This window comes from Erythrolamprus reginae, chromosome 5 (genome assembly GCF_031021105.1).
Source record: "Erythrolamprus reginae isolate rEryReg1 chromosome 5, rEryReg1.hap1, whole genome shotgun sequence".
NCBI lineage: Eukaryota > Metazoa > Chordata > Lepidosauria > Squamata > Dipsadidae > Erythrolamprus > Erythrolamprus reginae.
This window is the reverse complement of record NC_091954.1, coordinates 50,524,905-50,538,283: the sequence shown is the minus strand read 5'-3', so window position 1 is coordinate 50,538,283 and position 13,379 is coordinate 50,524,905. Positions and strand designations below refer to the sequence as shown.

The following is a 13,379-nucleotide window of genomic DNA, read 5'->3' as shown; positions in this document are numbered from 1 at the left end:
ACTTGAAGAGAGCTGCTTTTATACTTTAAAAGGAAGAAAGATGCACAATTGCCAAATTCTGTTCTCTTTCTACTAGAAAGCCATTTAGCATTTTAACCTCCATCTAAATTGTTCCAACCAACATAAGGGTTAAGAATCTAACATCCTCATATAGGCACTATAAAGAAATGGAGAATTGAAGTGATTATAAAAGTAAGTTGATATAAGTGGTATCTCCTAAGGAAAATAAGAGCAAGATGATAAACATTTTATAGGGGTGTTATAAATGTTCCTGAATATAAAATTGAAGACTCAACCATATTCCCATGAAATACAGTTTTTTTTATCACAAATAGGCTCAAATTATCCAGCCTCACCCTCTGACGGAGAAGGGAAAAACATTTTGTTTAAAACAAAGGAATAAGTAACAGGGGCTTTCAATATTAGATCCTCCGAGAAAAGCATGGAACCTCCAAGAAGCTGGAGAAGTCCAAGAACCCTAAAGGAAAAGATCATATCTTTTTCTTTTATGTACACTGAGAGCATATGCACCAAGACAAATTCCTTGTGTGTCCAATCACACTTGGCCAATAAAATTCTATTCTATTCTATCATTGTTTAAAAAGTCTAACATACAAAACCAAGAATTTTGCTAGGTTTTTTAAAAAATTTCTGTTTTCAACGTTATGCCAAGTCTCTTTGTATTTAAAATGTTATATGCATTAAGGCAGTGTTTTTCAACCAGTGTGCCGTGGCACACTAGTGTGCCGTGAGATATGGTCAGGTGTGCCACGAAGCTCAGAGAGAGAAAGAAAGAGAAAGAAAGCAAGAGAGAGAAAGAGAGACAGAGAGAGAAAGAACAAGAGAGAAAGAAAGAAAGAGAGAAAGAGAACAAGAGAAAGAAAGCAAGAGAGAGAGAAAGAGAGAGAAAGAAAGCAAGAGAGAGAGGGGGGAGGGAAAGAGAGAAAGAGAAAGACATAGAGGGAGGGAGGGACGGAGAGAGAAAGAGAGCAAAAAAAGAGAGGAAGGAAGAGAAAGAGGGATGGAGAGAGAGAGAAAGAAAGAGGAAGGAAGGGAGAGAAAGAGGGAGAGAGAAATAGAGCGAAAGGGAGGAAGAGAGAGAATTTTTTTGTCCACCCCGCTCAATGTGCCCCAGGGTTTCATAAATGTAAAAAATGTGCCACGGCTCAAAAAAGGTTGAAAATCACTGCATTAAGGAATACATAATTTAAATTTCATCCACATTACAGCTAATATGATGTAAGATGTAATTTTTTTCTTAGAAACTTCTTGTAATGTTCTGAACTCTCTTCTTGTGATCTATAATATTTCAGGTAGATTATTTCTTCATCTCTAGCAGATCAGTTCTCTACTGACTGTTCTTCTCTTGTCTCCACCCTAATTTCTGAGCTGCTATATACTGTGATCTGCTAAACTCTGTAATTTATCTTCCTCTCCACTGAATATTTAAATTTTTATAATTAAAAATGCAAACAAGGAGTAATTCGGGAGTTGTTTTTTTTAAAGACATTTGATGTTACATAGTCAGAAGCAGATACATTATTTTATTTTGAATTTTTAATCTCTTTCAGAGGCAGCATTTTCTATGAGAACCTTAATTTTTTACTCATTAAGATTACCAGGTGGACATCAGCTGAAGCCTCCTGAAATTTAATTGGTAGCAGCAGGAACAACTAACTACATTCCCAAAGTACACACAAGATCAATTCATAAGGTTCCAGAGGGCTTTATAGAAAGGACAGAAGACCCTCTAGCCTTTCATCTTGAGGGTCATAGCAATTCTGTAAGGGTTTAAAAAAAAAAAAGTTTAGAAAACTACAGAATTAAAAAAAGCAAGGGAAAAAAGCATTTCCCTCCATACCTATGTTTATTATATAGAAAGAATAGAAAAAGTGAATTTTTTCATACTGATTCCAACTGAGTACTTAAATAAGAAGACATAGATATCTAATCTGTTGTAGATTATTGTTCTTTGATAATAAACTATTGTGCTTCATGTTTAAAATTAAGAGAAATTTACATACAGAATTGGCATAAATTCAGTCCAAGAGCCAAACTAAAATTCACAGCAAGGAATGAGTATATGCTTGACATATATTCTGAATGTTACATATCAAATTCACATAATGTCTTTTAATTATAGAATAGAATAGAACAGAACAGAATAGAATTGGTCAAGTGTGATTGGACACACAAGTAATTTGTCTTTGGTGCATATGCTCTCAGTGTACATAAAAGAAAATATACATTTGTCAAGAATCATGAGGTACAACACTTAATGATTCTCATAGAGAACAAATAATAATAATAATAATAATAATAATAATAATAATAATAATAATAATTTATTAGATTTGTATGCCGCCCCTCTCCAAGGACTCGGAACAGCTCACAAATAAGCAATCAGGAAACAAAAAGCTCTCAGTGTACAGTATGTTACACTGATGATTGTAACAACTAATTTATTATGAAGTCATTTGATATGGTCCAAAAATTATTCCAGTAGTGACACTTGCATATCTTGGACATCATCATTTCAATCCATGTGTCCATAAAAATCTTAAGGATACAAGCAACATACTCCCAGTCATAAGTGGAAGGAGATGTGTGCAATCTGAGCTATTGTACTATGTACAACTTCTTATAATATTCAAATGTAAGGAATCAATAGCTATCATATCAATACTACTATTTTTTATTGCCAGCAACACTCAGAAATGGGAATGAACCCAAACTAGAGTATAAGGCACAATCATTCTAATTTTCTTTAGCAATATTCAAACACTTAAAAGTTAAGCAGCTAGATGATTTTAATAAAAAATCTGACTGGTGGATTGTAAAGAATATCATAGTTCTTTGGGTGAGTCAATCAAACTGCTACAGAAAATAATCTTAATTACTATTTCCCCAAAACAAATTATTTCTAATTCATTTTTCATTGCCCACAAAGTAATGTATAAAGATTAACGACATTTCAAAGTGCCACAAAATTAATTAATCTGGTTTACTATTTCTTTTGCCCTGTTTTCCTGTATTGAAAGATAACTCTTAAATTCAATGCCATTATAAATCAGATCACGCTTTCAAGCTAATTTGTAGCAAGCAGAAAGCCACATGAAGCCACAATTACACTATAATGGCCTGGAGTGAGATATAATGAAAGTTAGCTTGATCAAAGAAAAGGCCCATTAAATATAGCATCCCTCAAAGTAGAGAGTTCTTCCTTGGCTAAATGTGATTGGACACCCAAGGAATTTGTACAAATGTTAGCTCTTTCTTAGTGCTATGATATATGCTGTAGATTAGAGTAATTTTCTGCCTAATTACATGGACTCTAACTGTGTTATAACATTGTGAAGAGTCTTCACAATGTTATAACAGAGTTTGAAGAGGCTATGCTGTTCTTCACTAGTAAAACATCCTCGATGTAGTCATCAAGCACAACAATACAAAACAATACCATTATCATGTCTAATATTATACAAAGATAAGGGTCTGGTTGGGAAACTTTGGTAGTCCTTTTACTGAGTTCAACAGTTACATTAAAGAAAAATAGTAACAGTGAAAATCTGTGAGTTCTGCAGGAGGTAAAAAAATAACCCTTGGATCAAATATGTTAAGCTTTCAAGTATTCCTGCAAATGAAAATAGTGTCATTTCTGTTTTCAAGAACACTGTTCAGAAAATAAACAATTCATTTAGCCCACATCAACTACTATGCACTGTCCCTAGGAAAAGAAAATAAACAGATGCCTTATCAGAGGGCACAAGAGACTTTAACACTAAGCATATAGCAGGAAGTAAGACTCCTTATTTGATCAACTTAATCAAGAATCTGCCAATCTTTGACAGACCATATTATTTTTTAAAAGTTTACTGATATTCTCATATAACATTCTTTAAACGATTAGCAAAAAACAAGAATTAAGGTTCATTCAAAAATTACAGAATATAACCGGTAACAGCTTGTATGTATCCAATATCTTCCTTGCTTCCTAAGAGTTTGCTAGTCCTAGCAACTTCAATTAGCTTATGTGTGCAATTCTACATAAAAATTAGTAATCCTCAAATGAATTCAGCCTTATATATTGATGGTTTAACAAGCTGACTTCTTAAGTAACTTAGACATAAAAGCACACTGAGCTTAGCTAAACTTTATAGTTTATTATTAAACACAGAGACACCAAATACTCCAAATACTGCTATAAGCAAATAATACATTATTTCCATTAGGGGGAAAAGTATTGTAACTGTTAACACTTATTAACTACATTAAATGAACTTGATATTACAATTGACATTTATTTGTTTATATTTATTTATTGTCTGATTGATTGATTGATTGATTGATTGATTGTCTGCCTGAATATCACAAGCACGCCATAATTTCAACCGTATCAACCTCTAGTGTTAACTATATGGATGAAAAAATCTGATTTTTTAAAAGTAAGAAACTAAAAGAAACAGAAGAGCATTTTTCAAGGAAGGGGGGGAAAACCCTTCTGCATCTATGGAAGAGAGCTGTGAGGAAAGTTAAGATGATAGCCACAACTATGGAAATCAAAGTTCTACCCTTTTGTATATGTGACAATACCATATAGAAATAGAAAAGGGATTGATTTGATTCACCGGGACAAGGCTGCCCGGGCCCTTTTATGCTTTTACAAACTGGCCACTTACACATCTTCACACACTTTCCTGGCTTTCATGACAGCTCCTTTGCAACCTCTGCGACTTGTACATACTGTCCCCAAACCTCCCTTGCATTTTCATGCTCTTCTTCCAACCTGTGCCTTTCGCAACCTCCTTGTACATTTTCCAACCTGTGTGCCTTGCTCTTCTTCTGCAATCCTTCTGTCCTGCACACTTTTCATGACCCCTTGGGCACCCCCCCCCCATCCATGCCACATCTCTCGCACACCCATTGAGCCCTCCCTGACTTATGTCTTGTTTTGGTTGCAGGAAGCCTACAGGAAACTGCCTCTCAGACATGTTTTTTTCACTATAACAGTCATGTCTTCTCTAAGTGGCCTCTCCCCTCCCACAGAGTGGAGAGCCTGCCTAAACAAGTGAATTCTTCTGAGTGGTTTTATCCAAAGCGCCAGATTTTTTTAAAGTGCCAAGTCCAAATTAACAAGCATAGCTCTATGAACCTGATTAGTCTTCTGGCAACTGCTTACCTGTAACTGCTGAGGGTTTAATCAGTTTCACAACTTTGCTTTTTGTTTTCCTTCTAAGAGGGTCAGGGTTTGAAGCCCAGAACTCCTAAGCCAGGGAGGTCAAACTCAATTTCATGGATGGCGGCATCAGGGTTGTGTTTGACCTAATGGGACTGAGGTGGGCGTGTCTAGGGCGTGTCCAGCTCAATGTGATTCATGTCAGGGGTGCCTAATGATGGCCCGAGAGCTCTGCCAGCAAAAATGGCCCCCTGAACTAAGTTTTCAGCTGCGACGGCCTCCTATAACTCTGCCCGCTAAAATGGAGCTTGGGGGGCCATGTCTGGCCCTCTCCAGCTCCATTTTCGCTGACAGAGGCCTTGTGGTCGGTCTTTCACTGTTTCCAGGGCAGCCTCGCGGGCCATATCTAAGCAGCCCACAGGCTGGATCCAGGCCCTGGGCCTTGTGTTTAACATCCCTGCACTAGGCAAACAAACAGGACCAGTACATTCTTCTTGATTTGTATTCCCCACCTTACAGTGTGTTGTTCACGCTTTTGTAATTCTTTCCTCTCCAATAAAAGTAAATACAAACATTTTTTTTCTTGCACTCTTCTTAATTTTCCCACTGCTGGGTTGAACATTCCAAAAGCTAGGGGAGAAGATAAAAACGTGTGCCTTTTACCCGTTTGCTCTTAGTTTAATTCAAGAAACCTTCCCTGCCATTTGGGCTCATTCAGCTGCCTGAGATTGAAAAAAATCTGCAAGCACAGTCAGTAGAGCATGATTTTCACTTTGTGACTACATCACTTAGCCATTGATTTGCTGATCCCAATCATTAAATGAAGACTACCTGCATTGGAAATGTCATTAGATTAGACTTGAACACTTTAAGTGCAAAAATAGGACAAGTGTCTTGTCTCTCCTTACCTTAAAGCAGAGTAGACACCTAAAGACAGAAAAGAAAAATCAGGATCATAGTAGAGATACACGGAGGATACACACTTCGGAAGGATGTCAATTACACCGACAGCAAGTAGTTTTCCCTCAAGCCAATATTGCTGGTGGAAAGAACCATAGCCACAATCTGGACCATCTGGTAAATGTTCTGCCTAGGAAATTAAGATCATGATAGAAGGATCTTGTTTTTCTTCAGTACGACTTTTTAAAATTGGTGTTAACAAGTAAGGGGAAAAAAGATTTATCACACAACAAAACAATGATACTCAAAAAGGCAAATACTTTGGAAAATACATAAAGACATATTGAGAAAAACCTTCTAATCAATAACAAAGGCTTCAGTGTGTTCTTTCACAAGAACCTGCATTAAGTCTTAGTGCAGTATGTGAATAAATTTCTGACCTTTTTTTTTGCTAGTTTGCTTTAAAAAATTAACATTCAAGGAAATCAACTTGAATAATTACCTGCAGTTTATAAATTTATCTTTCAAATGTACTAAGGTTGGGTTTGATGGCTTAAATCATGGGTGTCAAACTAGATTTCTTTGCGGACCAGGTGAACATTGTAGTTTCCCACGGGCTGGCTGGGAGTAGGGGTGGGGAGATGGAATGGACTCTGCAGCACCCTGCCAGCTAAAACTCCACACACCATTTTTGGTCTGGACAGCCTCCTGCAGCAGACAGTCTCCTGCGTTTTGACCGGCAGAATTCTGCAGGAGGCTGTTCAGGCCAAAAATGGGACACGGGGGAGCTGCGTGCACCCTCATGCTACTTTTTGCCTCCCAGACACTCTCCTCCATCAGAATAAATTTTTAAGTAGATGGCTCCAATTTTAACCAGGGTTACCATATCTAAATTGTCTTGGGTTATACAGTGCTAGAATTGTAGTGCCCTTCAACAGAGTAGAAAGAAGATGCTTTTAAAACAAATAAAAGGTAAAAAAAATAAGGATTGGAGACAATTTAGTTGTAATATGTTCCATAAGGTTGAGATCTTCCCCAAAGCTAGCGCTTAAAAATCTGTAAGTAGTCTGAGGAAACAAAGAGGTAAGAATTGCAGAATTGGAACAGATTAAAAAAAAACAGCCACCACTGAGTCAATAGCACATAAAAGAAATAAATGATCCCTCACATGACTAAATGAACCCTGACAACTGTACTAATTCCAGTTCGCCTGGGGATTTTTAGGCACAAACATATGAAATCCTTTTCTCCAGATTCTTGCTTCTTGCAGACCTCCAACTAAGACACAATGAGAATTAAAAAACTCAAGTTCCTTTTTGAATTCCACTATAACTCTACTATTACTCTATGCAGATTGTCACTGTTTTTAGAGAGCCTTTAAAAACCGCCACCAAGCCATTCTTTTAAAAATGGCTTTAAACTTAGATACATTCTACCCCAAAATTCCTTAATTATTAAATCAGGCAATATATTTACAATTTTAATTGTATCTGATGTAATTGATTCAAACTCATGGGGTCTTAGCAAAGTGGTCCAAATTAAGACATGTCTAACAAATGGTGGTCAGTATTTCTTTGAATCTATCCAACTATTGATGAGCTCATCACTTTTTCTTGGGAGTTGGTTCTACTGTCAAACTGTTTTTAACATTACAAAGGTTTTTTTAACATTCAACTAAAATCTGCCTTTCAATAGCTCTTAAGACTTGTGGAAAATTGTTTGTTTTAGAATCTAGAGCAACCATTCAGTCAGCCAATTTGGTGAAAACCAAAACTTGGAACATTCTGATTTGAGGTTTCATAAAAAATAAAATCTGGACAGGGCATGTTGAGTAAAGCTGTTATGTGTTTTCAGTGCACTATATCCCAACAGCTTATCCATAACCAAGTAGCCTTTTCCCCTTCCTTCAGCAACTATCGACTGATTCCGCACAGTACATACCATCTTCTCAGTCCCTTTCCTCCCTACTCTTAGTCACTGACATAAACATATCTTACTAAGCTACTTTCCTCAATCCTCCCAACACTTTCCTTTCATCCACTAATATTAGAAGGCTTGTCTTTCTTTTGATATTATCATCCTTTGGTCTTCTATTAAAGTCTGTTTACATCTCTGTCACATGGTGAAACTCTAGCCTTTCTTAACTAAATATTGGATGCAATCTCTAAGAAATTCTGAAGAGATTACTTCTAAGGCTACAATGCACAGCATTATATTGTTCAATTGATAATTTCTTAGAAGATAATATGCATTTGTTTAAAACTATTTTTGATCAGCTTTCAATTTAAATTGAAGGACAGTAAAAATACCCTTCAGTTAATTAATACTTTTCCTGTCCCATAAACACACAATTGGTACAATTGTATATGATAAACAATGCAAAGGTACCTACCCTGTGTCAGAATGTAAAATGATCACAATATATTCCATTAAAAGAAAGAAAACTGATTTGTGGAAATATAATTCCAATAATTATTTTTATTTTGGCTTTTCCCAAAATGTCCCAAAGACTTCTGGGTTACTGACAACTGAAAACAAATGATCCTAACAGGGAATGCAGTAAGAAAATAGTGTAGGACGCTCAAGTTAATATTTTGATGCTGTGCCGCCCAGTCTTCGAATCTGCTTTTATGTTTGGGAAGATGCGGGCATATATTTATGATGAAAAAATGGGAGGCGAAGCCTTTTTAACTGGCATATGTAGTTTGTTCAAAAGTTTTTATAGCCTTGAATATGCAATCCTTTTTTATTTAAAGTCATCTAATCAGAAACATATGCAAGCTGTGCAACACAAAATTCAATTCAAGATTCATAAGTTAAAAAATACAAATAGAGCAAAGTATAAATAAGCAAGCATACAGCTCTGCAAATGAAGAAAAATAATGGAGATCTGCTGTTTTATTTGATAAGTAATAAAACCTTTCTTTCTGTTTATAATTCTGACTAGCCTTCATAGCTTGGAGAAATTCTGACTAGCCTTCATAGCTTTGGGGAAATTCTGACTAGCCTTCATAGCTTGGAGAAATGGGGAGGGGAGGGGAGGGGGGAGGTAAGGGTAAATCCAGCAAAAGAAAATAACAAACTTCACACATGGCTTCATTCGAAATGCAACATCTCAAATTACTGGTGCAATTACTTGTAACTTGACAATTTCATTATACTCATGTGGTAGTTAACTCTTTAAGGTCTGAAAACAGTTCTTTTAACTACTAGATATTAAGTCATCAGGAATCTTGACCTTAAACTAGCTCTCTTTTTTTTTAAAGAAGCAAAATACAATGTTGAAACTGTTAGCTTTCTTTGATTTCTTTGTGTTTTTTAAAAAAAGAAAAATACTCAAGCATAAGATTCCTTTTAGGCTCTGCTTTGTGAACTTCAGACTTATCTTTTGCAAAACAGAACAAAAATTATTCTTTATTTATTCTTTATTCGTTGCTGTGCAAATGCCTCCAAGTATTTTGGTCACAACATTGTAAAAACAGTTATCTTGCTTTTTAAAGAGTCTTCAACTTGCTCCTGAAGCAGATCCAGAGAATCTTTTAATCCCTGGAGAATTGCATTGTAGTATTTTTTGTTTTTCAGATACTAAAGTTGGTGGAGTAATAATGAAGAAGGCTAAGCCAGGATTTTAAGGATTTGGGGAAATCTTTTCTCTCTTTCTCTTTCTCTTTCTCTCTCTCCCGCTCTCTCTCTCGCTCTCTCTTTTAAATGATGTGACCCTCTGGAAGGAGGTCCCCCAAAATCCTCTCAATTCCTATTGTAATGATATTCTGGAAAGCCTTGCTCATCTACCTGTTGGGCTAGGTTGGATGGGACATTGTAATATTTTCAGTATGTTTTACTTAGTTGCTGGATTGCAATTATTTTATAATTTTTACACTTGTTTCAGTAAATATAATTTATTGAACATGGACTGATCAGATTCCTCAGTCAGAGGAATCTGCACAGTCTGATATCACAATACAAGCTTCATTTTTTTATGTGTTTGTGATTTTATGATATGTAAATGCAAAAGGGGCTAAATTTATATTGTACTGATGGAAAAGTCATGTTGACATTCCCTTACCTGAAAATGCCATAGAATCCCATTTACAGTTCCTAGTAATCACCTATGTCACCTTTTATATAAAAAAACCCAAATGTTGCTTAACTTTGAAGTCAGATTAACATATTAGAAGACTGTGTTTGTAGTTGCCCAGAGTCATTTGACACTAAGATGAATTATATAAAATTAAATAAATATATTTTACTTAAAATATGCTGCTTAATAGATCTTCATATATGAAGATCTATTAAATACCCAAAAGCTCATACACTGTTTACAGATAGATAAAAATATCAAACTAAAGAATGTGCACTTCAACTTTAAGCAATGTATTCATACAATAAACAAAAATATAAAACTTATCAATCCTTTTCAAGTGAAACTCAAAGAATTAAATCAACAAGAACAAAATTAATTCAGTGGAACTGAGAACATTTCATTTTCTGTATTACAAATATATTAGCAAACTCTAGATGCTGAAAAGAAACTATATGTTGTATTTAAATAATACAAAGACGTAGTGTTAAAGGAAATTTCGTACCTCAAGTGGTGAATCACAGAGAAATCGTGTAAACTGTATTTGATGTATTTATCAAAAGTTCAGATCACCAGAAAAGTCAGATCAACATGAAACAGAGTAAAATAAGTTAATATTATTTGCAATGCATTATTATGCAATATTATTGAAAAGAATAACAGTATGACTTGGAATAAATCAACAATTTATTTCAAGTCTTGTATCAATACAGATTAGAATAGCAATAATAGTTCATGTCTTAATATTAACAGGAACAGTTACTTGTTGAAATAGGCAGCTAAATAAATAAATAAATATTTTGGTAAATTTAGCTGTTGAAAATCTATAACTCTTGCTTGCCTGTATGATTCATGTAAAATGAATTAGATTATATTTTAGTTTTTTACTTTAACAAATGCATCTAAAAGCATTCAAGGGGCTTTTATTTCATATAATGGATAGAAGATTTTAAGATACAATATTACAAATTTAAAACTGTAGGGCAGGGGTGTCAAACTCAAAGCCCAGGGCTGGATCCAGCCCATGGAGTGCTTAGATCTGGCCCATGAGGCCACCGTGGAAACAGCAAAAGAGTAGTTCGTGGTACCTCCGCCAGTGAAAATGAAGCTGGAGTTGGCTGCAGGAGACCCTCCTGTGCTGTTTTTGCTTGCAGAAGGTTTCAGGAGGCTGTTGCATCTGAAAACAGAGCTTGGGAGCCAGTTTTTACTGGCAGAGCACTTGGGCCACCACAGGCACCCCTGACACAAGTGATGTCGAGCTAGCCACATCTACTACAGCCCCCCAAAGTCAAATACAGCCCTGATATAGCCCTAAGTAAAATTGAGTTTGACACTCCAGTTGTAGGGAATCAGGTGAACAAACTAGGACCATATAAAACCTATAAGGACTATTGTCAAGATAGTACATTTATTAAATATCCTAAATGAAATGATCTATGGGCTTCTATTGAAATCCAGTAATGTTGAAAATGTGCTTAAATATTTTGCTTGGATGATCAGGTTCTGGTGTTATGGATAGGCCTTGACTCACAACCACAATAGAACAAAGTTACTTTTACAGGTATGTTCAGAAAAGCTACTTCCCCAAAATATGCTAATAGCAGCCATTCGCATTCATGAAGACTAGGATATGCCATATGATAACCTAACTTTTTCTGTTTGCATGTGTGTGTATATATCGTTATAACATAATAATGTCTAATTCAAATGTTGCATTGTTGGATAAATTGATGGTGATATGTCTTTATAGAAAGGTTTTTTTTAAAAAATCTTGGAAAATTCCATTTGTTTATTCACTTTTATTTATGACAGTACTGTGAGCAGAAGGAAGAAATCACATGAAGCCATGGTACACAACTGTTCATACTACAGAAATTGTAACTAGGTAAGCAAAAGAAGACTATCTATCAACTTCATAGTACAAAACAGACAACAGAAATGGGAAGAGAAATCAAAGGAAACCTAACTGTATAGATGAATACTTCTCTCCCTCCATCCACCCTCCCAAAACGACAAATACAATACTGATTTCACTCTACTTTTTCTAAAAGAATCCCAATTGCCATGAAATAAGTTGAAACTGATACAAGCACATAGCATCCACCATTCTTTATTGCACTGCAAGACAGTTTTTAAAGAATCAAATTCTCCCATGAACAGTACTGATAGTCCCCAATTTACAACTCATTCATTTAGAGACAGTTCAAAATTATGACAATTTTTTTCACACTTACCACCCTTATAGCATCCCAATTTTGATCATGTGATCAAAATTCAGGTGCCTGGCTGTTAGTGTATTCACCTGATCGCCTTTCCCGACCTTCTGCCAAGCAAAATCAATGGGGAAGCCATATTCACTTAAGAATCAGGTTATTAACATGTCAACTGCGGTGGTTCACTTAATAATTGAGACAAGGAAAATAGAACTGAGGTCATAAAAACAGGCCAAAACTCACTTAACTCATGTCTCACTTAGCAAAAGAAATCTTGGTCTCAATTGTGATTGTAAGTCGAAGACTAACTATTATTTTTTCTGATGCCATTTTTTATTTTTATTCAACCCACAGAAAGTATAATTAATTCACAAAAGAACAGTAAATATTTACAATCTATTTAGCAACTGAAGGAAATGCTTAAATCAATCCTGAAGACAATGAAACAATGTGGCATCCACATAGTCCCAACTAAATTGTTCCAAAGACTGAATAAATTGAAGCTGTTTATAAACCTTAGGAGAAAATTGCTGGTTTCATTATTCTAATTATACTCCTGAATTTGAAAGTAGTTAAGTAGCTTGCTAAGATTCCTTCACATCCATTCAGATCTGAGAAACAGTCTATTGTAATAGGAACTGCCTGTTTGGCTTTAATCTAAATTTCTAATTCGTTAATTATACATAAGATCAATTGGTAAACAGAGTGTAATTAAATACTACTATTTTTTCCATTGGAAATATTTTTGACACTGCAGGACCTTTCAAAATTTTAATTATAAATTTCTATTGCTCAAGAAATGTTACATTACATAAATATTTATTTTCAAGATTGTACAATATAATCTGTCCTTTAAGAGTATTTTCACTATTAAAATAACTATATGAAGGGTGTAACATCTAATCACTTAGAGCACACAAAGTATTTAATACATACTATGATTAGATCTGTCTCCTAAAGAGAGATCCCTTAACTACAACTACTTATCTAAGTAACTATTAATTGGTTT

General features: G+C 35.1%; 1 protein-coding gene across 8 annotated transcripts in view; it reads right to left on the bottom strand.

Annotated features, from left to right (window-relative positions):
- The window catches only part of ATE1 (arginyltransferase 1), a 68,723-nt gene that overhangs the window by 33,432 nt on the left and 21,912 nt on the right, over nucleotides 1–13,379 (bottom strand). For all 8 annotated transcript variants that reach the window (XM_070752563.1, XM_070752565.1, XM_070752567.1 and 5 more), the window contains 2 exons: nucleotides 10,663–10,695; nucleotides 6,085–6,266 (listed from right to left, as the gene is read on the bottom strand). In XM_070752563.1, coding sequence (XP_070608664.1) covers nucleotides 6,085–6,266; nucleotides 10,663–10,695 — 215 coding nt within the window. The remainder of the gene's footprint in view (nucleotides 1–6,084; nucleotides 6,267–10,662; nucleotides 10,696–13,379) is intronic.